This window comes from Fonsecaea multimorphosa (assembly GCF_000836435.1).
Source record: "Fonsecaea multimorphosa CBS 102226 unplaced genomic scaffold supercont1.7, whole genome shotgun sequence".
NCBI classification, from domain to species: domain Eukaryota; kingdom Fungi; phylum Ascomycota; class Eurotiomycetes; order Chaetothyriales; family Herpotrichiellaceae; genus Fonsecaea; species Fonsecaea multimorphosa.
In genome coordinates this window covers 225,129-247,300 of record NW_015971641.1, presented here as the reverse complement: position 1 = coordinate 247,300, position 22,172 = coordinate 225,129, and the positions used below count along the sequence as shown (strand labels likewise).

The window sequence follows — 22,172 nt, the reverse complement described above, 5'->3', positions numbered from 1 at the left end:
AACGAGAGAGAAAACTTTGCAGGCGAAAGGAGACCGAAGAGCAACGGGAGTGTCACTATTACGGACCGGCCAGGACGATACTGTACCATCAAGACTTTACCGGGAGGGATTTCCTTATGTACCAACTACAGAGGAAGGTCACTGTTGGGGCTGCTGTGGCGCACTGCGGGTTGGCGTTGAGCTTTACTTGTCCGTCCTATCCTTCATGGTTTCCTTGTTTTTTTTTCCCCGGGAGAGTCAGCATACAAAATGATATCCTGTACTATTAGACAGTGCGATAATGTTTAGCTTAGCAACGATGACATGTAGAGGAGGCGAACTTTCATTCTTTGTGAAAACGCCCAATAGAGTCGTGATTGCTCCTGAAATACTCCCCGTGGATATCTTACAGTCCTTGCTAGCCATCTCAATAGCGTTACAGACCATTGCATTTGACTCTCGAATCCTCAACACCTGGAGGGCATGCATCTTTGTACTAAATTCTCAAAATTCTCTGCTGTCGCCAATGTCGCATACATCAAACAGTCCCGTTTCTTCCATTTTATGGTGCTTCAAAGCCTCCTTCAACAGCCTGGGCGGCTCCAAGACGTCCTCCTCGGTCAGCACCCACGTACCCCAGTGAATGCCCAGCGCCCTCTTGCACTTTGTGTCCCGAAATATCTCCACCGCATCACGGGGATTCGCATGCATGGGACTCATGATCCACCGTGGCATGTATGCCCCAATGGGAATGAGACCGAGATCAAATGGCCCTCGTAGACGACCTATGTCCGCGAATGCCGGGCAATGAGGCAGCTTTGAATACTCTTCCGACCAGTCATCTTTCCCATCGGAGGACTTCGGGACGGTGCGATAGCCAGTATCCCCGCCGAAATAAACTGATTTGGAGCCTGATGAGACTGACCACGATGCCCAAAGGGTGGCAGCGCGGTCGTGGATGGAGCGTGCGGAAATATGTTGACATGGGAGGCAGGAGATGCGAGCTGTTATTGAGTCTGGGGAGGAGGTTGGATTGGGTTCGTCGGTGGAGGATACGCTGGCGCGTTTCGTCTCTACAGATGTCGGGGATGAGGGTGTCAGCGTAAAATCCACTTCGTCCCACCAGTCCAGTTCAGTGCATTTCTCGATCCCGCTTGCCGAGAACCATTTCTTGTTGCCTAGGGGCACGAAGAAATGGCATTCTGGGTTATGTTTCGCAATCTCCAAGACTGTAGGGTGCGACAGATGATCGTAGTGGTTATGCGAGATGACGACGGCGTCAATGACGGGGATATCTTTTATTTGACAAGGCATCTCGGTGTATCTCTTAGGACCGAGCCACGAAAAGGGCGAGCAGCGGTCTGTAAAGACTGGGTCGAATAGGACGCGCAGACCAGAGGGAAATTCAACATAAAAACAGGCGTGTCCGAGCCATGTTGCCCTAAGAGAGCCTGAAGCGCCTGCCGTGCGCGAAGGAAGAAAAGTCGGGGGATGAACTGGAACAGTAGGAGGAGTCGTATCGGGTTTGTTCGCCTTGCCAGTGAATCTCCTAGAAAGCAGACCCCAGAGCAGCGTTGGTAACGAGTGCATCTGCCATGATGGCCAAGGGTTTTCAAAGCCACCGCTCTTGACGTGCCATGCCTTCGCCTTTGTAATCTCGTCCTCAGGTTTTGGCGATGCTGTCGAGGGAACGGCAATGGTGGCTGCGTAGAGGAGGGCGGCCGTTGAAGAGGAGGTCATGGTGCGCAAGGGAGGTGGATGTGTAGCAGCAGTATGAGCTTTGAACGGAGTGCGCTTGCTGAACAGCAGCCGGAAGAAGGAGCGCATGGAGCGAGGGAAGGGCTATATCAAGCGAGACCGCCTGAGCATAGTTTCCTGCTGCCTAGAGGGAGCGAGGGGGATTAGCAACTCGTATTCTTGTACTCGGTATTCAGTATGGAGGTATGGGTGGTTGGAGTTAAGGAATCATCGATTCCTCAATGCGGGAAGGACAATAAACTCTGGATTCTGATTGGCTGGAGTCCCGGATTGTCCGCAGCTGCATATCGGAGTCGGCCAAACCTCGTTCCGATGCATTAATGCGCAACTTTTGAAGCAAGCAATGAACGCATCCAGTTCTTCCTCTCGCACCTTAGATCCCGTGTATCCCCATCGCCTATGTTGAAGAGGGAATGCAGAGCGACAATGGACTGGTCAAGGTCGCTTCCAACACGAACACGCCTCTCGCAACTCCCGCCTTGACCGATGTCCCTTCCCAGAAAGCTGACCTTGTGCGCCAATTCGCAACACCCATCAATTCTGCAGAGAACGGGCTGATTGCGCAGTTGATCAACAATCCGTTCTTCGCGGCTGTAAGTAGTGGTCACACTCCCACAATGGACATGTCTAACACTCCTGAAGGGCTTCGGTCTTGCTGGCCTCGGTACAATCTTCGCCTTTGGTCGAAGAGGTCTTCGCCATGGAGCAGCCCTTATGCGACGCCGTCTTCTCGTCGATGTCGAGATCAGTGTTCGGGACGATTCCTACCCCTGGTTTCTCTATTGGATGACGCTCCATGAACGAGGCCGATTGGTAGATAAGGCAGCGCAGGCAAAAGCAGGAGCAGTAGAGTCTCTCCTCCAGCGACTCACACCAGGCATGCGCCATCTGGCAATAGAGACGGAGAAAAGAGAACTGCCAAATGGTGCCATTCACACAAATTTTGTCTTGATCCCTGGTCCCGGCAGGCATGTGATCCGCTACAGAAATGCGTGGATAATGGTCAACCGGCAAAGAGAGTCGAAGCAGTTCTCCATGGATGGAAAACCTTGGGAAACAGTTACCCTGACCACGCTATATTCTCAGCGGCACGTATTTGAGTCGTTGTTCAAAGAAGCTCATGACATCGCCACCCAGTCGGTTGAAGGCAAGACTGTCATATATACCGCATGGGGCACAAAGTGGGATAAGTTCGGCCACCCTCGCAGCAAGCGGCCGCTCGAGTCCGTCATTCTCGACAAAGGCGTCAAGGAACGCATAGTCGCAGATGTGCAGGACTTCCTCTCGTCGGCTAAATGGTACGCCGAACGAGGAATTCCTTACCGGAGAGGCTATCTCCTCTACGGCCCACCCGGAACGGGAAAGTCGTCGTTTATTCAGGCCCTTGCTGGTCATTTGAATTATGACATCGCAATGCTAAATCTCAGCGAGCGTGGTCTTACGGACGATAGACTGAACCATCTCTTGACTGTCATTCCCCAACGGACGCTGGTCCTTTTGGAGGATGTTGACGCGGCTTTTGCAAACCGCCGTCAGGTTGAAGCAGATGGATACCAGGGGGCCAATGTGACATTTTCGGGCCTGCTGAACGCTTTGGATGGCGTGGGCAGCGCCGAAGAACGCATCATCTTTCTAACGACTAACCACGTTGATCGCCTCGACGAAGCACTTGTGCGGCCTGGCCGAGTCGATATGACTGTGCGACTTGGTGAAGCAACGCCTTACCAGATTGAACAACTGTGGGCGCGATTCTACAGTGATGTCGATGCAAATGGAATGTTCAGGCAGGAGTTCTTTGAGAAACTCCGTGAAATAGGAGTCTTGCCTCCTGGGCCTGCAAGAAATAGTCGGACAAGCATGGCGGCCCTACAGGGTCTATTCCTGTACAACAAAGGAAATCCTCGTGGAGCCATTGATATGGCATGGCAGCTGGCACCGGGCGAGCTCCCCAGTGCTTTGAACAAGGACAGTCAGGCGCACGCAATCGCCTCATGACCGACCTCCATGCAATTTAGGATGCGGCAGACCTGTAGACCAGGCGGCGAGGTTGTATCACCATGTATCTACATATCTATCTCTTTCTCCAAAAAGTGGCTGTGCAAATGCCTCCGCCCAGCCTTCCTTGGCATTTGGCGGGCTTGGGCCGAACCCCATTCCTCTCTTCCAGTGTAATCCAGACTCCCCTGTCAAAATATCAAAAAGCTCAGTCGTCTCCGCCAGAGAGAACCCTTAGGCCTACGCACGTCGACTGGAGAGTGTATCGTTAATTATACTCACAGAACTAATCGAGCAGAGGATATGAAGAGCCTTTGTGGAAAATGGCATGCATGACCTTATGATCCTGGAATCATCGCACCCATTTCCTGGATTGTATGATTCTGGGCCAGAGGTCGGGATTTCAACACAATGACTGACCCGTTCTCGCTCATCACTGGGGTGGCTGGCCTTCTTTCCCTGGCCGGCACCGTCATCAGCCAATGCTACTGTTACGGCTGTGCGGTGGCTGAGGCCCCGGATGAAGCAAGGCGGCTAGTGTCTGAAGTCACCAGCCTGAATGGCATCTTGTTGGGTGTCCAAGGACTGGCCACGCAGATGGATCTGCCAGTATACCAGTTGGAGTCGTCATTGAAAAATTGCAAGGTTGTGCTGGACACTGTGTCCACGAAGCTGCATAAGTTCTCTCCGAATTCAAGCAAATCGCCAGGAAAACGTGCAATCAGTCGCCTTCTTTGGCCACTTCGCAAGAATGAGACAGAGGAACTCGTCTCGGCCGTCGAGAGACATAAAAACTCCTTGTCCCTCTCCTTGAGCTCTCTTTCAGTGTAAGTCCAAGTATACTCACAGCGCAGGTAACGTTACTCAGAAAGGGCAAACAGGGAGGCACTGATGAGCCAGAGTGCCACTTTGGAAACCGTCTCAGAAACTCTGACCGAGATCAAATACAAGAATGCTGAGCAGGAACGAAGAGACATTTTACACTGGCTGTGTGAGCATAATTACGAGGCTCAGTTCCAGCGAGCACATCAGCTCCATTGCAAGAACACGTGCAACTGGCTCCTCCACGACCCTGCATTCCTCGACTGGTCAAATGCCAGATCCTCTCTGCTCTGGATGCATGGCCAAGGAGGTTCAGGGAAGACTATAGCCACGAGCTACTTGATCCACCATCTCTTGGACATAAAACCAGACGACTCTCTATTGGCCTATTTCTACTATGATGCCAGCACGATTGAAAGTCTGACACCACAAACCTTCTTTGGCGCCGTTGTCAAACAGTTCTGTTCGGAACTGCCACAACTGCCTGCCCATATTATTGATGCATACAGACGAGCTTCAAGTCGTCTAGGCAGCCCGAGCCAACCAAGTCTAATGGAGTTGAAGACCTTCCTGCAGCAGCTGCTAGAAAGCACCAATTCGGCAACAGTTGTTGTTGACGGCTTGGACGAGTCTCCTGACTACTCGATGGTGGGTGACTTTCTGACCTCAATCGTGCGATCTGGAAAATACGCGCTGCGCGTGTTTGTTAGCAGTCGACCAGAGGTGGACTTGCGTCGATATCTCGTCGAATTTCCAAACATCCCTGTTCCTGAAGAAGCGATTGAACAAGATATCAGTGTGTATATCAAGATGAGAATCTGTAGTGATCCACGGCTTCGACGAATGAGCGAGAATATGAAGGCTTTTGTGGAGAGGACACTGCGAACAGATGCTAACGGGATGTAAGTCATGATACGAACTACAGCCCAACTTGGCCAAGAATCCCTTTGCTAACTTCCGAAAGGTTTCGCTGGGTACAGTGCCAACTAGACGAAATTTCCAGGCTGAGGACCGATGCTGCTCTGAAGCGAGCGCTAACTCAGCTCCCTCCCAGCATTGAGGGCTCATATTTGCGCATCATCGACAGCATTGCTCGGGAGGACATCCCTTTTGCAACGCGGACGCTGTTGTGGCTTGCTCATGCTTCTACACCACTCACCTTGCCCGAACTTGCTGAAGCTGTGGTTCTTGAGCCAGACTTTGATGAACTAGATCCTGACTCGAAGCTCAATGATCCAAATGACGTCCTCGAAATCTGCCGCAGCTTGATCGCCTTTCATCCAATTTCACAGACCGCTCGTCTTGCCCATCATTCGGTCCGGGAGTTCCTCACGGGCCGGCTTGATTCATCTTCTGAGTTCTATATTCCCGCGCAGGCATCGCACCGCACCATAGCCGAGGTATGCATCCGTTATATGCTTCTGGAGGACTTTTCGGCTGGTCCATTGTTCAAGGCAGATTTTATGTGGACACTCTCCGAGTTCCCTCTTCTCCGCTACGCGGCTCAAAACTGGCCGTTCCACGTGCAGATGTCGGGCGCAGAGACCGACTTACTTCCTCTCATCCGGAGATTGATGACCACACGCTCAAATCCCAAGTTTCTCTTTTGGCTCCAGGTCGTTCTCTTTGATTCGTGGCATGGCTTTGTCCACCCGGACACGGATCTTCAGAGTGCTCGGCCGCTCTATTACGCCGCGTCTTACGGCCTGACAGAGACCGTGAGGAGTCTGGCCACAGAGGGCGCCGACCTGGATGAACGAGCCGGCAGATACGGCGGTACGGCACTGCATGCTGCCGTATGGCGAAAGAAGCCGGAAATTATCGACATTCTCCTCGATGCCGGGGCCGACCCAAGCATCAAGGACTACAACGGAGCCACTCCAGCAGAGCTCTCGCTTTTCAGCGGGAATAAGCGTTACAACCGCCTTCACGTCGAGAAGCGCAGCAAGGGTCAGTTGGCGCCTTTCGATGAGAGCGTCGTTCGACTACGAGAAAAGGAGCTCGCCGTGCCGATGTCTGGCGAGTTTGAGCTTGACCAGGAGAAGAAGAACGATCAGAAACCAGCCAAAAGATCACTACGAGTGGTCAACGCGACACATGACGATGCATCTCTGGAGCCATCTAACGAGAAGCAATCAGTCAACCACGACCCGACGGGGTTTTCTTGGTCAAATTTTCCCACCCTGACTGTCCGGCTCTCCGAGGAAGGCAGTTGAATTGCTGATATGAGGGGGGTTACTCGAACCTGCTTTGATCGACACGGTCCGCCTACGCAGGATTAACGCTCTACCATGAAATGTTCCCGTAAGAAATAGACGAAGTGAGGCGCTGAAGCCATTATGCAATGTGCCCCGTCTTGCGAGAGGGAAGGCTACACACTGGCACCGGGCATGACGATCACGACTGCTCGTTCCTCCCCCTGGCTCTATATCCTCTCCTGAGGACGACATTCGCCTAATGCACATCATGCGTCCGGAGTGACAAAGAGCTGGCACTTGTCCTCCCTCTCCAAGGTTCCTTCTCTGCTTATGATCACTGGAAATCCAGCGAGAGTCCCGAACGGCGGTAAGGGAGACATATCACCGGGACCAGTTTTGTATCTGAAACTGCCTATCCGGAACTTGAATTGCGCAGATGGGGACGGGCTAGCCGGTCGGCTGTGGCCTGTCCTGCTGTCTATATAGGAGATAGAGACCGTCCTCTCCTGTCTTGTCCCCTCCCACCCTTGTATGGTCTGGGTTTGGGTCTGGTCTTAGTTTCCACAGAGCTGTCAGGATACTTTCCACTACCACCATCGAAGCTCATGGCATGTGTGTGCGCGTCCAACCGGTTGAAAGTGAATTATATACATACATACATACATACACAGACTGCGCATATACTGATAGATGGATTTTCCCATTGCCTAGAACACATTTCGGCGTGTCACAATGGTGGTACGACTTTAAAAGCGCCAGCTGGGATGGTTTACGTCCTTATCACTCTTTTTGAACCGAGATAGTCATTCATTTCCTCTTGATCTTCTCTCGCCGGCCTTTCTCAAGAATGCCGCACGCGAGAAGGTCCGATTTGGCGCGCCGTCGGGGCTTCTATCTGTATAGCTCTAACAATGGCCCGGTCCATTTCATGCATTCACTCGGCAGGAGAGATGGTAACTCCGCCGGCTTCCATGTCGGCGTCCTCGTCGTCAGCTCCGTTCTGCAAGTCCAGCGCAGGTGCATTATCTTCCACAGGCACAGACTTGGAGGCCTCGAGTTCCGGTGAAGAGCTATTCTTCCTCGGCTGCCTTTCCTCTCCATCTCTGTCATCGTGGTCCTTTGACCCGCCGTCCTTGTGGCCCGCAAGCCCATTGGCCTTCTCTTGCTTGGGTGCCTCGGTCCAGCCTTTACTCTCGTTGACCAGCGGTGAGTCGTCGTTGAACAAGCGCAACTTCATCGCCATTCTCTCCTCCTTGGGCAACATCAGGTTGAGGGACTGGCGAGACTGCCACAGCGGGAGAACCATTCTCTCCTCCAACCCTTCGCCCTGTCCTCCGCTGTCGCTCGATTGCTCGGCCTCCATCTCGCTCGGCTCCGCAATCAGCACACAGCATCCCATCCCGATCTGTCGCACTTGCTCTCCCACTTCGCCCAATTTGTCCCCTGACTCCCCGTACAACTTTGGGAACATGTTAGATAACAACTCTCGCAGCGTCTCCTTCTTTCTCAACCTGATCTTTCTTTCAGGTCCAACCCACGTCTCCAATATTCTCAATCCGTCCGTTTGGATCCTCCACGGACACACTTCCGGACTCGGTACGTCCTGTTTCACAAACATCTTGACGCCGGCATGTATGAACTTTATCCCCTTTCCTTCATTCTCTTGGAGGATGTCCTTGGCGAGTTTGTTCGTGTAGTAGATAGTTTTCGTGGGTCTGCCTTCGGGATTTCGGACCATGTAACGGTCAACGGGGAATTGCGGGGACAGGTCGTAGAAGGCGCGGATTTGTTCGAGTTCGGGAAGAGAGGGAGAGAGATATTTAAATGGTTCTTCGAAAGGCTGGTCTCGGTTTTTCTTTTTTGGATGTTGCTGTTGCGGTTGTTGTTGAGGTTGTGGTTGTAGCGTAGGGGCTGATGAAGACGGACCATTTTGGATGGTTGAAGTAGGACTGGTATTGACGAGTTTCTCTTGGCTCCTAACCCGCTTTATTGGCGTAATGTCTTCGTCGTCACCGTCCTCACGTTTTCGTTTTGTTGTGGTTCCAGAGTCACCGTTGACCGTCTCACTGACCTTCTCCATTGCTCCATCTGTTATCGGCTCAGATTCGATATCCGCCCCTGGGGAATCGACTGCTTCCGCTTTCAACAGTGTCTGTGTGACAGTGGCAGGTTTTTCCTCTGGTTTGGCCTTAATCTCCGACTTCTTTTCCAAAATCGCGATGAAAAAAGCCCCCGTGTCCTGCTGGTGTGGATAAACACGCATGGCTCGATCAAGAGGTAGATCTTCCTTGGGAGGAAACATGCTCTCGGATAGCTTTTCCAGGCCCTCGGTGCTGGATTTTGCTTCTAGAACGGACTCATAGTCGTTCCAGATCCGACCAGCCTTGTCCATAACGCTCCATTGCTTGAGCCCGGGCGAGCGTTTTAGCCCTGGAAGCAGGTCCGTTGTTTCAAGGATCTGGACGAGCTGCGGGCCTCCGCACCGACTGATCGCTTCTGCAAGGACGGCTTCATCTTCGACTGGGTTCATGCTGCAGGTCGAGTAGACAACCCGACCACCGACCTTGAGCATCTGCAAGGCTCTGATTAGAATACGCACTTGCGTGGCGTGGAGACCCAGTCCGTTGCTCGGCGTCCAGGACTTCCATATCTCCATATTCTTCCTCACTGTGCCGTCGCCAGAGCAAGGAACGTCAGCTAGAATCCGGTCGAACTTGAGATAGCGATTGTTCACAGGCTTCCCTTCGGCGGTTGGAGGTGATGGAATCTTGATCGAAGGGAAAATGGTCGCATCGTGGTTCGTGACAATAATATTAGGCGAGCTTAGTCTTTTCATTTGGTGGATCAACATATGAGCTCTTTTGTAGTCGACGTCATTGGCGACCAAAAGTCCCGTCGCCCGGCCATCATCCTGATAGTCTTCGCCCTCCGGTCTATTGAGACCATTTGCAATATTGGCTGCGACCTGTCGACATCTTTCCTCCTCCCCGGCATGAATCATCTCGAGCAGCTGCGCGGATTTACTGCCCGGCGCTGCGCACAGGTCCAACACCGTCATGCCTGGTTTGAGGTCCATGACCAATGGCGGTATCATGCTAACCACCTCTTGCCGCGTGATATTTCCAACGTCGGTCTCTGTCACAAGAAACTTTTGAAACGAGGCGAACGGCTTGAATCGACGAATAACGTTCTTCGGGGTAGTCATGTACCAGGCCAACTGGTCGGGGTACCATTCCACAGGACGAGGTGCGTCCACATATTGGCCTTCGTAGGTGATTGAGGTTATCTGGGGGATGTAGTGGTCTCGCAGCTTTTGTTGGACTGCTAAGGCATGTCTGGAAGGTTAGTCAGTACATGTGTTTGGAGAGAGTCACGGAATCGAGGCGGACGAGGACGCACGCCTTGGATCCGGTAAACCTGAAGCTATTGGGCAGGTCTCTTCGCATGGCTTTCCAGAAGTCATCTCTCTCATCAACTGGAACTATGCCGAGCTGGTCGTAGTAGTGCTGGAAGTTGTCATTGTATCGACTGATGTCCAGCTTGTTGCTGCGATAGTCGCCTTGAGGACGTGGTCCGCCACCACCGCGACCACGGTTACCCTATGAGAGAGACATTAGCGCTGTTTGAGCCGTAAAATCAAACAAAGACTTTACCTTCCTGCCGCCTCGCTTGCCCATTATTTCGAGCTGGACACGAAACCAATATAGCCAAAAAAGTCAAGCGGCATGAGCCATTCGACGTATGGATGTGGGGGGAAATTTGAACTCCAGCGCCAAGCCATGTTAGGGCAGCGTGCGGGGATCCCCATTTTGAGAGACATATTAATGCCGCCCTATGCGCAGCCATCTCCTGGCCCATTGACGACTTCGAGCACGGTAAGGCGACCACCAAGCTAAGCATTGCTAACAGAACAGTGCAGGACAGAATAGCGCCCTTTCGGCAGGTAAGCACAGTACTCATTGTGGACGAATATCATTTTCAAACTACGAAGATGAAGTGAACAAACCTTGAAACCTGGTCGTTGGATGAAAAGTCTCCATGTCAGACAACACCACCTAATATCAGACAGGGTGGCTCACCTCCTGTTTCTGGCTGAGGCTAATGACATTATTACGGAAACCGAATATGTTGTTTATCCAATCTGCCACGTCGCCAAGTATGTTCCTTCTGGCCATCCTGCACACTGGACTTGGACTCGAAATTCGACCCGGTGCCCGAGCTCCGGAGTCCTCGTATTCAAGATCAAAGGAGTCACTCCCTTTATTGGTCGATTTTAGTCTCGGGAGCGATTCAAAGGCATGGGTGGAGCAGCATCTCATAATCTGGGACCTGGTTTGATTCCATCCAGAGCAATGGGTTGCCTAAACAGTTCACCTGCAGCGAACGATCCAGCTCAATAGTCCAATCAGGAGAGCCCGTGCCTGGAATGCCGAAAGTGTATCCCTTGCAGAAAGCGTTTCCAAGCCAAAAACGGCAATCGACTCACAGAAGCCTATTCAGAGCCGACGTCTCGACATCACAAATCCTGTACAGCCGAACCTCACAAAGCTCATCAAAGAAATTCAGGTCTCCAAAGCAAAGACAGCTCTGAACTCCTAGGACCCTTTCCATGCGCAGAACGGGCTGATCAAATTTACTCTGGACAGGAACGGCAAACATGGTCACCCATGGTTGAGAGGGAAAAGGTGGGCAACCTCGGAGATCTGGGCCAACATTATGTGCTTTCCCAAGTTGGACTTCACTGTAATACGGAGTCCAAGCTTTATTAACCTGATCCTACAGACTCGATCCTGCTGCTGTAATGTCTTGGTCGCGGGATTTTTGCAGCTCTGCTTTGCACAAATGGTAGGGCGAGCTCTTTTGATCCATGGGGATCTCAACCAGGAGAAATGGAGATTTCGCTGACAGCGACACGGGGGAGGGCGGCCGATCCTGGTCCACCCTTGCTCGTGTTATGTCATGAAAACTCGGGGAAATACCGCGGAAATGGCCCCTCTGGGCAGAAGACCATAATTAACACAAGGCTGCGATAGCGCTGACGGGGTGCGAAAGACATCGAGGCAAGGTCGACAGGTACCGTAACAACTTTTGGGGTCGCAGCTTGAACAATCCCAGGGACAACACGAGGTCAAAGGAACGTGCAATTTTACATGCTGCAGTCCTCTCACCGGCTGTCTACCGTGGTGCCAGTCAAAGCACCCAGGGACGACGGCATGAATCAAAGGATCTCGAATCCTTCCATCCCTGATGGCCTTCCAATAACAAACGCGATGAAACATCCAGAGCGATTTATAAAGGCTGCTCCCAACTTTTCGTTCTCAGTGCCAACCAGTCTTCAGCCGCTTCGTTCATTTACAACTCGGTCCATAATATAAATTTCCTTCCGTCGTTCGTTACTTATCAGCTTCTGTTCGGCTCAGATCGCCCCAACGACACCGCCATCATGAAGACATTCAGCATTGCCTCTTCCCTCGCCCTGGCCTGTGTCGCAGCAGCAGCACCCTCTTCGGGCTGGTCTGGCGGCTATGGAAACGGCAATGGTGGCAATGGAGGTTGCGTTTCCCAGGACCAGGCTACGCAGATTGTCCACGACTACGCATTCTTCCTCGCGCACGCGGATCCCAGCCAAATTGCACAAGCCAATGCGACAGCTCAGAAGATCCTCGCGTCCGACTTCACCGAGCAATCCGACTCGATCAACGGATTCCTCGGCCTCAAGGTAAGTCGATTTTCCTTCTTCATCTATGGCCACTCCCAGAGACTGGAAGACTGATTCAAGACCGCGCATTCAGCCGGGTGACCTCACCTTCCCGACCAAGGAGGAATACATCAGCGTGGTCTTGACCCAGCCGCCCATCACTGGCATCACCGATCTCCAGCTCGTCCCCTTCAACTGCAACCAGATCCTCTGGTACTGGAAGTTCGCCAACCCGGGCAACTTCAATGCCCCGCAACCACCCCAGGCCGTTCAGGGAATGAACATTTTCGACATCAACGACCAGGGTCTCATTGAGCATGTCAACGTCGAATTCAGCGTCTTCTACTACGTCGACCTTGGCTTCAACGTCTCGGGCTTCAGCGGCCCCATTGCGGGTGTGAACCCGTAAACAACCCAACCCACTCGACCAACGAAGCATCACTAGGGCGGCACGGACATTGCTGGGGAGGGTGTTGTTTGTGTAGCTGTGATTCTGGTTTGGGTTTTCTTGATTCTCTGGGTAGGGCATTATTTATTTTTGACAAAGCCGGGCCGGGAGGAATTGGGTTGTTTGTGATAGTGTAATTGTTAACCGCATGTCATCAACAGCAGTAGCAGCACATTAAAACACTTGCAATGTACTCCATCAGCTCTGCTTCGGAAGATCAAGCTCAACTCTCATGTGAACCTGGGGTAATACAAGTGTGGTTGAGTATTCACCAAGTTCAGTTCCCCGTACCCGGTAATTACGGACCCCGGCTCGACCAAGAGCGGGAAATTGGTCTTGTCACAGAACGGGATGTGGATTACATGCGACCATCTGATCTAAAGATAGGAGGCTATGGGCACCTCACACCCGTGTTGTTGATATGTTGGATTATAACGGTGGTGAGAATGAGGCAACCTGACAGAAAAAAAGGACATCTTCACCATTTCTTGAGCTGCGGGACTGTTGGGAAAGGGACAGTATCAAGAGTTGCTGCAGCAGCGTGTGCTAGCTTCCGATGAAGTAGTCATTGATGCCCTCAGTTGGGCGCAGACAACGTTCCGCAAGGTCGACGTGCTTGATTGTATCTACGGACTGCTACGGCGCCTCAGGTGCGGGGTCAAGAGGAAGAGGATAAGACACAACATCACTCCCCGTTCTGATTGACTCAGGTTGCCTTATAATATCCCTCTATCCCTCTATCCTTCAATGACGCATTGTGTTTGCCATTTGGTTGCGTTGGTTTGCATTGGTACATGCCATAAAGCCGGGGAACCTGGTGGGTTCTAATACGCTAGCCAGGCTCCTATGACCCCTTTCCCCTGGAGGGGACGCGTCTATATTGTGTTCCGTTGCCACGCACCAAGCCGGCTGAGATCAAACGTGCGTCTTCTCAGGTTGCCTTCTGGGTGATATTGAACGAATAGCTAGGGCTGAGATCACAATTGACAGGATATAGATCGCCATTCTCGAATGCCATATCTCGTGCGTAGTACTCGACGCCCACGTAGCTGCTGGATATATCGAGGGTGACGAAGCCATTTGCAGCTAGAGAAAGTCCTGTCTTAGCACAATATCACCAACTTCGTTTTGATAGTACTTCTTTAAGAATGACTTTATGTAGACCCTCCTGTGGGCCGCCCCCCATCCACGGAAGAAAGGCTCAAAAGAGGGACAGGGAGAAAATTCTAATGACGTACCTGTCAAGTTGTTCGCTGCCAGGTATAGTGCATAGGGTCCTAGAGCTGTACCATTGTTGCAGTCTCCTGCCTGCGGGTATCCTGCGGCACCAGACAAAACGAAGTTGGTATTATTCAGGTAAAAGTGACCCAGGCAATGATCGTGACCATTAAGCACAATGCCATTGTGCTTCATTACAACCTCAATCAGGGGAGCTAAGTCGGTTTGGTTGGTTGCGGCAGAGGCATATGGGTGATGCAGCTGAAGGAATTTCCAGGTGGCATTCGATTGAGAGAACGAGGTATTGAGAAAGTCAACCTGGACTTGCGTATTATTGTGACACGCAGTCGTGTACGGGTTGCGGTAGACTGATGTGTTCTTCTGGTAGCTGGAAAGAAAGCAGTCTGAGTCGACGACAACGAATGTAGCGGACCAATCGGCCCCAGTCAGGTCGTAGGTGTAGTAAGGCAGACCCTCGGTACCGAAGTACCATCGGTCGTCATATAAAGGAGCAACTTTAGTCTGGAAGTCAACTCCCGGCTGTCCTGGCACAATGTCATGGTTGCCCAGACACTGATACCACGGCTTTTGGTCGAACACGCCCTGGCTGTACATGTCGACCCAGGCGGCCTGGAAGCGAAGAATACCAGCAGTGGAAAAGTCGACGCCGCTGTCGTAGAAGTTGTCACCGACTGAGATAAATGCACTGCAGTTCTTGACCGCACAGACTTGGCCCACATATGCCGAAGTATCGAGCTGCAAAGCTGTGGCATTGGTGATGTATGACTTGTCGCCCGGGTCACAGTCATTGATTACCTCATTTGGGACGGTGATATTTGCACTTTGCAATAGAGGCAGCACTTCGAGACAAAAGTGATCTGGACTCGGAACCCATCCAGTCCACCCGTAGTCACCAATAACAGCAACAGTGAGGACATCAGCGCCAGCTGGTGCCACTAATGATTTTGCTTTCCCAGCTGCCACATGGCAAAGCCGCACCACCGTAATGACTGACAGAAGGTATTTCGAGCGCATGCCGAATGGTGAATAGGAGGCTCAGCGAAAGGTTCTGGAAAGAGGAGAGAGTGGCATGCTGTTTGCTTTCCACGGGCATGATCCATGCTATATCTTCAACCTAACTGGATGACGAACATGGTTTCAAAAGCCCAGGTTCAGAGCCTAGGGGCGAACCAACATGCAGAAATCTCACACGTGTCTCCTATCTTCGACGAAAAGAGGAAAGAAATGCAATGGAACGTGCAACTTTGCAGAAGGAAAGAAATGGAAGGTGTCCAAACTTGCTAAGCCAAAGATTAACAGTGTGACGATGCCGCGCGTTCTGGAAGAAGCAGGCTACCTAGGTAGCTAGCAAGATCCATTGAGACAAAATGAAGAGCTCAGAAGCAGAAAGCAGCGCACGTGGACGTTAAAGGCAGAGACCAGGCGACATAAAGACCAATGGACTTCGCGCAGTGACAAAGGCGATATGAAGACCGATGGAGTTTGAGCGGGGACAAGATGATAATTAGCTGGGTATGAAGACCAATGGAGTTTGAGGAGTGACATAACATGCCAGGGAGAGCAGAAAGGTACCTAGGTACCTAGCGAGCTAGGTACCTAGGTATTACCACGAAAATACAAGCTAAATAAGCTCCACGGCCAAGCTTTATCAAGCCTCTTCGGGCTCCTGGAAATGGCAACTGCACGCGCGAGTCCATGACACCTTGTTTACGAGGTACGAGGTGTTCTTCTAAGGGCCCCCCACCGAGGAAACGTCCAGACCTGCAGCTCCTCACTCAACCAACCCTGGAGAACGCTAGGCTTTGCGTGTGCTTCATCACATTTTCATGATGCTTGTCAGGGCCATCATATACAAGATATCTATCGACAATCTATCTCTATAGCCCTGACCAGTGGAAGGTGGTGGGCACCTGGATGAAAGTGGCAAGCCTCAAGTCCTCCACGGAAGCCCCAACAGACAAGCGGTATTTGCCAGCTTCCGCCATCCATTTTTCCTGTCTCTCGTCCCAACCTGCCACCGCGTACTTGTCGATCTTGAATGTCAACTTCCGGCTTTCTCCCGGCTGTACGTCTCGAACCTTCTCAAAGGCCTGCAACTCCAGGAGCGGGCGAAACACCGAGCTGTTCAAGGAGGACACATAGAGTTGCACGGTCTCGTGTGCCGTGTAGCTTCCAATGTTCTTGATCACCAGAGACACCGACACGACGCCCTCCGGATGCAGTAAGTTATCACCCTCCAACGAGAGTTCGCCGTACTGGAATTCCGTGAATGACAGACCGTGGCCGAAAGGAAATAGAGAAGGGACATGTCGGGTTGTGTAGTGCCTATACCCAACCAAAATGCCTTCAGCATACCTCACCCGGCCGTTTTCTCCTGGAAAGTTGCCATATCTGTTCCAGTTCAGTAATCGTGGTCCGTTAGATGAGATCGTGGAGAGGAAAGCTTACGATGGGTTTTGCTCCAGCCGACGTGGGAAAGTTATGGGGAGCTTGCCACTAGGAGAAACTCTGCCAAAGAGAACATCTGCCAAGGCATTGCCCAGCTCACTGCCCATAAACCATCCGTGAACGACAGTCGAAGCTTCATCAATCCATGGCATCTCCACTGGACTGCCAGAGATGTTCACAATGACGGTCCGGGGGTTCGCCTTCAACACTGCTTCGACAAGCTGATCTTGTGTGCCGGGAAGTCTAAGATGGGTCAGTGGTGAGGCTTCATTGTGCAACGTGGTTCTGCTAACTTCATATCCTTTCGATCCCAGCCTTCACTTTCATGTTCCTGATCTGTTCCGACGCAACAAATCACAGTATCAGCTAAGGCTGCAGCTTCAAGGGCGTCGTTTAGAAGGGCCTCGGGGCTGACGACCCGGCACACCCCTAATCGCAAAATGCCGCCACCTAGATCGGTGCCGGATCTGTCAGGAAGGTTGCTGATATTCGAGTACTCTGTCAGGATCTCGTACTGGCGGCCTGCTGTCAACTTCATCACCCCACGAACTTCTTTAGTGCCGAGGCCTACGGTTGTCAGACGAGATTTTGGATCAGTCAAAATCTTTACTCACCAAATAAGTGAGGGCCTCTTTCTTGTTTGGTCCAATTGTCCAGAAGAAGTACTCCATCGATGTAGACCTTTGCTTTGCCTGTTGTGACAACACCAAACTCGAAATCGCCATCGTTTGGTGCCGTGTACGTTCCTCTCAAGCGACCATGTACTAAAGGAAGAGCTGCCTTTGGTAGACTGTCGAGAAACACGAGCCTCCACGTGAGTGAATGGGTTTCTGCCACTTTCTGAGCATCTTGGACTTGAGAAAAGTCTCGGTCGAAGAACTCCAGATCCAGTCCCTTCTGTCCAGAAGCAGATTCTGTGCACAAAAGTGGAAGCAGTGCGTGCTTGTAGCAACCTTGCGAAAATGCCAGCTCACTAGACGGACTATGCTCCGCTAGGGCTTGTTTGATGCCGTCATATGCAGAGACATAGTAGTAAGGGAATACTGTCGAGCTTCCACCTCCACAGTACAGATCTTCAGTGGCATTGGGTCCAATAACCGCCACACGACCTGGTGTCTTGATTGGGAGGAGCTGTGCGGCATTCTTCAGCAAAACGACGGATTCCGTCGCAGCTTTTCGGTTCGCTTCTTGGACTTCGGGAGTGTTGTTCTCACGTTCTTCAGCGTCCTCGGGAACACCTGATGCACGAGTTTTGTCGACGAGATTGAGTACATTTCGTGCTCTTTCCAGAAGGACGGGGGCTTCAATCTTGCCAGCATGCAGCGATCTCAGGACCAGCTTGCCGCGCCATTCCGTCTTACCTGGCATTTCGAGGTCAAGGCCGGCATTTAAAGCCTCGCTAGTCGAATAGGTTGCAAACCAATCCGACCTACAATGTCAGCCACATCCAGAGAAAGGATAGGGCTCCACCAATTCGGACATACATAATAGCTCCATCCCAGCCCCATTCTTTTCTGAGGACTTGGTCAAGGAGACGAGGATTTTCGCTGACATGGAGACCATTCACACGATTGTATGACGCCATGATAGCCCAAGGCTGAGCATTCCTCACTACTATCTGAAATGGCTTCAGGTAGATCTCTCTTAACGCTCTGCGAGGGGTCAAAATAGGTCATGGTATAGACAACGGGGATAATCAACGCTTGCTGACCTTTCCTCAACTATGACATCAATTTTGGTGCGCTGGGTTTCTTGATCATTGCACACGAAGTGCTTCACTGTGGTTGCTATTCCTTCATGCTGAATGCCACTGACAAGGCTCGAGGCCAGAGAGCCACTGAGCACTGGATCCTCAGAAAATGACTCGAAGTTTCTCCCTCCAAGCGGAGAGCGTTGGATGTTGATTGTGGGAGTCAGAATCGCGCTGCACAACCGTGTCAGTCAACAAAATTGCGGTCGCCACGAGTTCAGTCCCCTACTGGACACCTTGTGCTTTCGCTTGTCCTGCCATCTGCGTTCCAATCTCTTTTACTAGATTGACGTCCCATGTTGCAGCTAGTGCAATTGGACAAGGAAAACATGTCGTTGATGTAGCTTGGAAGGTGCGGCGCCTTAGTTAGAGTTAGCCTATCTTCATTCTAACAAGCCCTCGATAACTCAAGGCGTTATGCGCTGCATCTTACCCTCGTACTCCACTCGGACCATCTGAGAGCTGTTCATGGACAGCCGTCCCTCAGCAAATAGAACTTGCTTATCGATCAAGGCAACAGTACTCACCCGGATGGATGGAATGCCTCGATGAGGAATAGACGCCGTATGCCAGCTGTAATATGTTAGGTTTCAAAGTGTGGCTGAGTTCGGATGCGTGGTACTCTTACGCATCTTTCCCAGAGAGTAGAGAGATCGTCTCAGGGAGAGTCAAGTGCTGGAGAAGCGACTCCAACCGCTGGCCAGCGTCACCCATTTTGAAATGCGCCCAAGTTTGATTAGTTGCAGCACCAAATCTTCTTGCCCATCAAATACCTTCAGTGAGGTAACTTTGCTTTTGAGGCCATTGCGGGAAATATGTGTTTTGTTAAGCTTATTTCGGGCATTCGTGGGTCGCTCGGGACCGTGTCTGAGTCTGGATACCGGTCCATTGACGGCACTCCTTCATGTCCTTGTCCGAGCGTAGGCAGGTCGAAGGTCTCGACCTTGTGCAGATCCTAAAACTAGTGTGTCTTTCTTGAGACCAGAAAGGGTTGTACGGGTTGTCTGAGGGAGGAACTCAATGTAGCGAGCCATGTCGCGGAACCGGAACCGGGATCAGACCGGGACCGGTTCGTCCAACCGGTGCAACATGGTTTGGCTGACCTTCGACACTTTCACTCGCCCTCCCTCGACACTCTTCCACCACAACGCCGCCTCATCGGTCCTCACTTACCCACGAAAGCACGTTGACAAGTTGATGCCGAGGTTCAAGAAGTCGGTCGGGCAAGTTAGAGTCATTTCTGCGGGATTCATCATGATGCGGGGTCGGCCGCAGCAATCCACGGGGTGCGCGTCGCGCTGAGATCTGAATGTTTCGCTCTTCTCTTCCTGCGCAAGGAGATAGTCAGCTCCTCAGCCCGCTTCTGTGGAATCAATCCATCGCGACAATGCCATTTGTATCCCAGTATACCGGAAATGACAGCAGCGAGAGCCCCAGCCAACGGATGCACAAAAGCTCGCCTTACGTCGCGACGCCGAGCGAACATGCAGAGACCCCTCATCTGCGATACGCAAAGCCAGGAAGGGCCGCTCAAGCATGCAGGAAGTGTCGGCGTCTTAAGGTCAGCAACCGTCTCGTGAAGAATAGGACACACAGGGAGCCGCTCTTCTAACACTGCTCAGATGCGATGTGTCATGTCCGCCGAGAGTTCGACATGCCGCCGCTGCGAAAGGCTCGGACAAGTATGCGAATTCCGTCAAGACGATCAAACAAAGACAACAAGCACTGCTGGCTCCCGTCGTGATCGAGTTCTGTCTTGTCCCCGACTCGTCGATCATGGGGGAATCTACGCGCATCAAGCCTCTGCGACCGGCACAGACAATTTTGGCACTTTCAACCCCGCCACAGATTTCCCTTCCAATCTACACTTTTCTCTCGAGACGAGTGACAATCAACTAAACGCGACTTGTGGCCATCATACTCTTTTGCATGAAGGGCGGATTATATCAGACGCAGGTGAACTTCCTTCCATCTATTCGACATCTCCAGTCTCTGCAGTCGTGGGGAACAGTGACTCCTATAGTCACAGCGACCGGGTGAATGAAGCCATGATTCAGACTCCAGGCCTGGAGGGCGACCTTACTGAGTTGCATTCAAAACGCAATGCCCCATCGGAAGTGAAGGCACAGCTACCCTTGTCCAGGACTGATATCAAGCAATTCATTTACATGTATGTCTGACAGCACCTTGATGCCTTCTTGTTGACACGTTAACACGCTCAGATTTCGTGAGAGAATTTTGCACTTCATTCCGGTCTTCTGCAAGGAAGATTTTGATGCAGAGACACTGCTCGAGAAGCACCCGAATTTAGCCTACTGCATTTGTTATGTGACCTCTTTTTTCCTTGCTGGTGGTATTCCCACAGCAAATGTGCTTCGAGGTCTGGTTTCAGACTTTGTTCTGGAGAAGTGCACCAACCCCATCGGCTCTTCAGCTGAAAACATTCAGGATTTTCGTGCTTTGCTAATACTCTATGCGTACGCACGACCTTCACCAGCTGGTACTGCCACCCGCCACCCAATTCCAACATCCGTGCTCAAGGCACTAGTTGAGGGACATGCAATCAACATTGGCATTCATCGATCCGTGGAAGGCGTCAAGAAGGATTTGATATCTGGTAGAAAAGACATTAGTAGGACAATAGAGTATAAAAAGTACACCTATTGGCTATGGCTTTACACAATGGCTCACCAGTAAGTGTCCAAATCCTCAACGGCTTCCCTACCAAGCGCGCTTACTGAAGAAACACAAAGCACTGCCGTTCTGAATAGCACCCCTCCAAGCATTCGAGGTGACGCTTCCATTCGCATCGCCACAAGCCTGCTAGCTGGGATCGACAAATCTTCTCGGACAAGTAGGATCCTTGGCGAGGTCGAATTGTGTTTGCTGTGGGAGAAGGTAAGAGGAAATTCCCAGCAACATAAGCATAGTCCTGATCACACGAGAAAGGCAAGCACCCTCGACTGCCGCCTGAGTGAATGGTGGTGTGTTCCCGAAAGCCTCGAAAGCCTGGACTGCTCCCCTTCTGCCGCTTTGGAAGTTGCGGAGATGGAAATTCAAGCTTGGTGCAATAAATGGAACGCATTCATAGCCCAAGGTTTGATGCATTGGCTCGCTCCATACTTGTGCCCTTAGATCTGACTTTGTCTGCAGGAGGTTTCGGTCTTGGTCTTGACTTCCACTTTCGATATGCTAGATTCTGCATCATCAGCTACACTCTTCGGTTTATCCAAGGTTCGACCGGTAACCTTAGCAGCAGCGAAAGAGAGTCTGTCAAGCAGTGCGTTCAATACGCTCTTGAAATCCTAGATTGGGCATTGCATCTTTCCCCGGTCAGCAAGGATGCCTTGAGGTATATGAGTGATTTTGGTTTCGTCATGATCGCGTTCGTGGCCTTGTTTGTGGTACAAGTGCATCAACATGTCAAACCTGCATATGCCGAAATGGAGGACGCCTTGGATCGAGTTGAGGCATTCTCCCAGCTGATGGCGGATCTGGCAATCAGTCCAAATCACTGCACTGCCCAGCTTGCGCGCTCTCTCAAACGTCGTGTGTCGCAGATACGCCAGCATGAACGCAGAGAATCTCAAGGTGGAAACATGCAGGATGGTGCTCACCGGATCGACCTCAACTCCGGTCCGCAGGTGCAGGAGGCAGAAGCCGTGCCGGTTATCCACGTTAATCGTGTCGAGGAAGGTATAACCTCGGACAGTTTTCTCAACGATCCATCTCACTGGGATCCAACAGCGTGGTTGACTGAATTCCTCAACGATACAACAGAATGGAATGTTCCATAGATCGGTCTGGGTCTCTCGGTGAGAGGCATCATGACAAACC

The 22,172-nt window shown here is 51.7% G+C and overlaps 8 protein-coding genes across 8 annotated transcripts; 4 read left to right on the top strand and 4 right to left on the bottom strand.

The window, feature by feature from the left end:
• Window positions 1–483: 483 nt before the first annotated feature.
• Window positions 484–1,806, bottom strand: Z520_04311 (uncharacterized protein; the record flags this gene model as incomplete). Its single annotated transcript, XM_016774819.1, has 1 exon — window positions 484–1,806. One exon carries the CDS (start codon window positions 1,804–1,806, stop codon window positions 484–486), a length of 1,323 nt encoding a protein of 440 aa, XP_016633799.1.
• A 344-nt stretch (window positions 1,807–2,150) lies between these two features.
• Window positions 2,151–3,732, top strand: Z520_04310 (uncharacterized protein; the record flags this gene model as incomplete). The annotated part of the gene is made up of 2 exons (XM_016774818.1): window positions 2,151–2,330; window positions 2,380–3,732. The coding sequence occupies 2 exons, from the start codon at window positions 2,151–2,153 to the stop codon at window positions 3,730–3,732; spliced, it is 1,533 nt and encodes a 510-aa protein (XP_016633798.1).
• A 411-nt stretch (window positions 3,733–4,143) lies between these two features.
• Window positions 4,144–6,770, top strand: Z520_04309 (uncharacterized protein; the record flags this gene model as incomplete). Its single annotated transcript, XM_016774817.1, has 3 exons — window positions 4,144–4,559; window positions 4,605–5,456; window positions 5,519–6,770. The coding sequence occupies 3 exons, from the start codon at window positions 4,144–4,146 to the stop codon at window positions 6,768–6,770; spliced, it is 2,520 nt and encodes an 839-aa protein (XP_016633797.1).
• Window positions 6,771–7,686: 916 nt separating this feature from the next.
• Z520_04308 (uncharacterized protein) lies at window positions 7,687–10,429 on the bottom strand (the record flags this gene model as incomplete). The annotated part of the gene is made up of 3 exons (XM_016774816.1): window positions 7,687–10,087; window positions 10,152–10,351; window positions 10,406–10,429. 3 exons carry the CDS (start codon window positions 10,427–10,429, stop codon window positions 7,687–7,689), a joined length of 2,625 nt encoding a protein of 874 aa, XP_016633796.1.
• Window positions 10,430–12,195: 1,766 nt separating this feature from the next.
• Window positions 12,196–12,859, top strand: Z520_04307 (uncharacterized protein; the record flags this gene model as incomplete). Its single annotated transcript, XM_016774815.1, has 2 exons — window positions 12,196–12,471; window positions 12,545–12,859. 2 exons carry the CDS (start codon window positions 12,196–12,198, stop codon window positions 12,857–12,859), a joined length of 591 nt encoding a protein of 196 aa, XP_016633795.1.
• Window positions 12,860–13,829: 970 nt separating this feature from the next.
• On the bottom strand, window positions 13,830–15,151 carry Z520_04306 (uncharacterized protein; the record flags this gene model as incomplete). The annotated part of the gene is made up of 2 exons (XM_016774814.1): window positions 13,830–13,984; window positions 14,137–15,151. 2 exons carry the CDS (start codon window positions 15,149–15,151, stop codon window positions 13,830–13,832), a joined length of 1,170 nt encoding a protein of 389 aa, XP_016633794.1.
• Window positions 15,152–16,014: 863 nt separating this feature from the next.
• Z520_04305 (uncharacterized protein) lies at window positions 16,015–19,049 on the bottom strand (the record flags this gene model as incomplete). Its single annotated transcript, XM_016774813.1, has 10 exons — window positions 16,015–16,528; window positions 16,586–16,828; window positions 16,879–17,152; window positions 17,200–18,014; window positions 18,070–18,237; window positions 18,297–18,509; window positions 18,565–18,696; window positions 18,769–18,797; window positions 18,863–18,908; window positions 18,964–19,049. 10 exons carry the CDS (start codon window positions 19,047–19,049, stop codon window positions 16,015–16,017), a joined length of 2,520 nt encoding a protein of 839 aa, XP_016633793.1.
• A 1,334-nt stretch (window positions 19,050–20,383) lies between these two features.
• On the top strand, window positions 20,384–22,132 carry Z520_04304 (uncharacterized protein; the record flags this gene model as incomplete). Its single annotated transcript, XM_016774812.1, has 5 exons — window positions 20,384–20,505; window positions 20,558–21,028; window positions 21,107–21,233; window positions 21,285–21,432; window positions 21,489–22,132. The coding sequence occupies 5 exons, from the start codon at window positions 20,384–20,386 to the stop codon at window positions 22,130–22,132; spliced, it is 1,512 nt and encodes a 503-aa protein (XP_016633792.1).
• Between the last annotated feature and the right edge of the window lie 40 nt (window positions 22,133–22,172).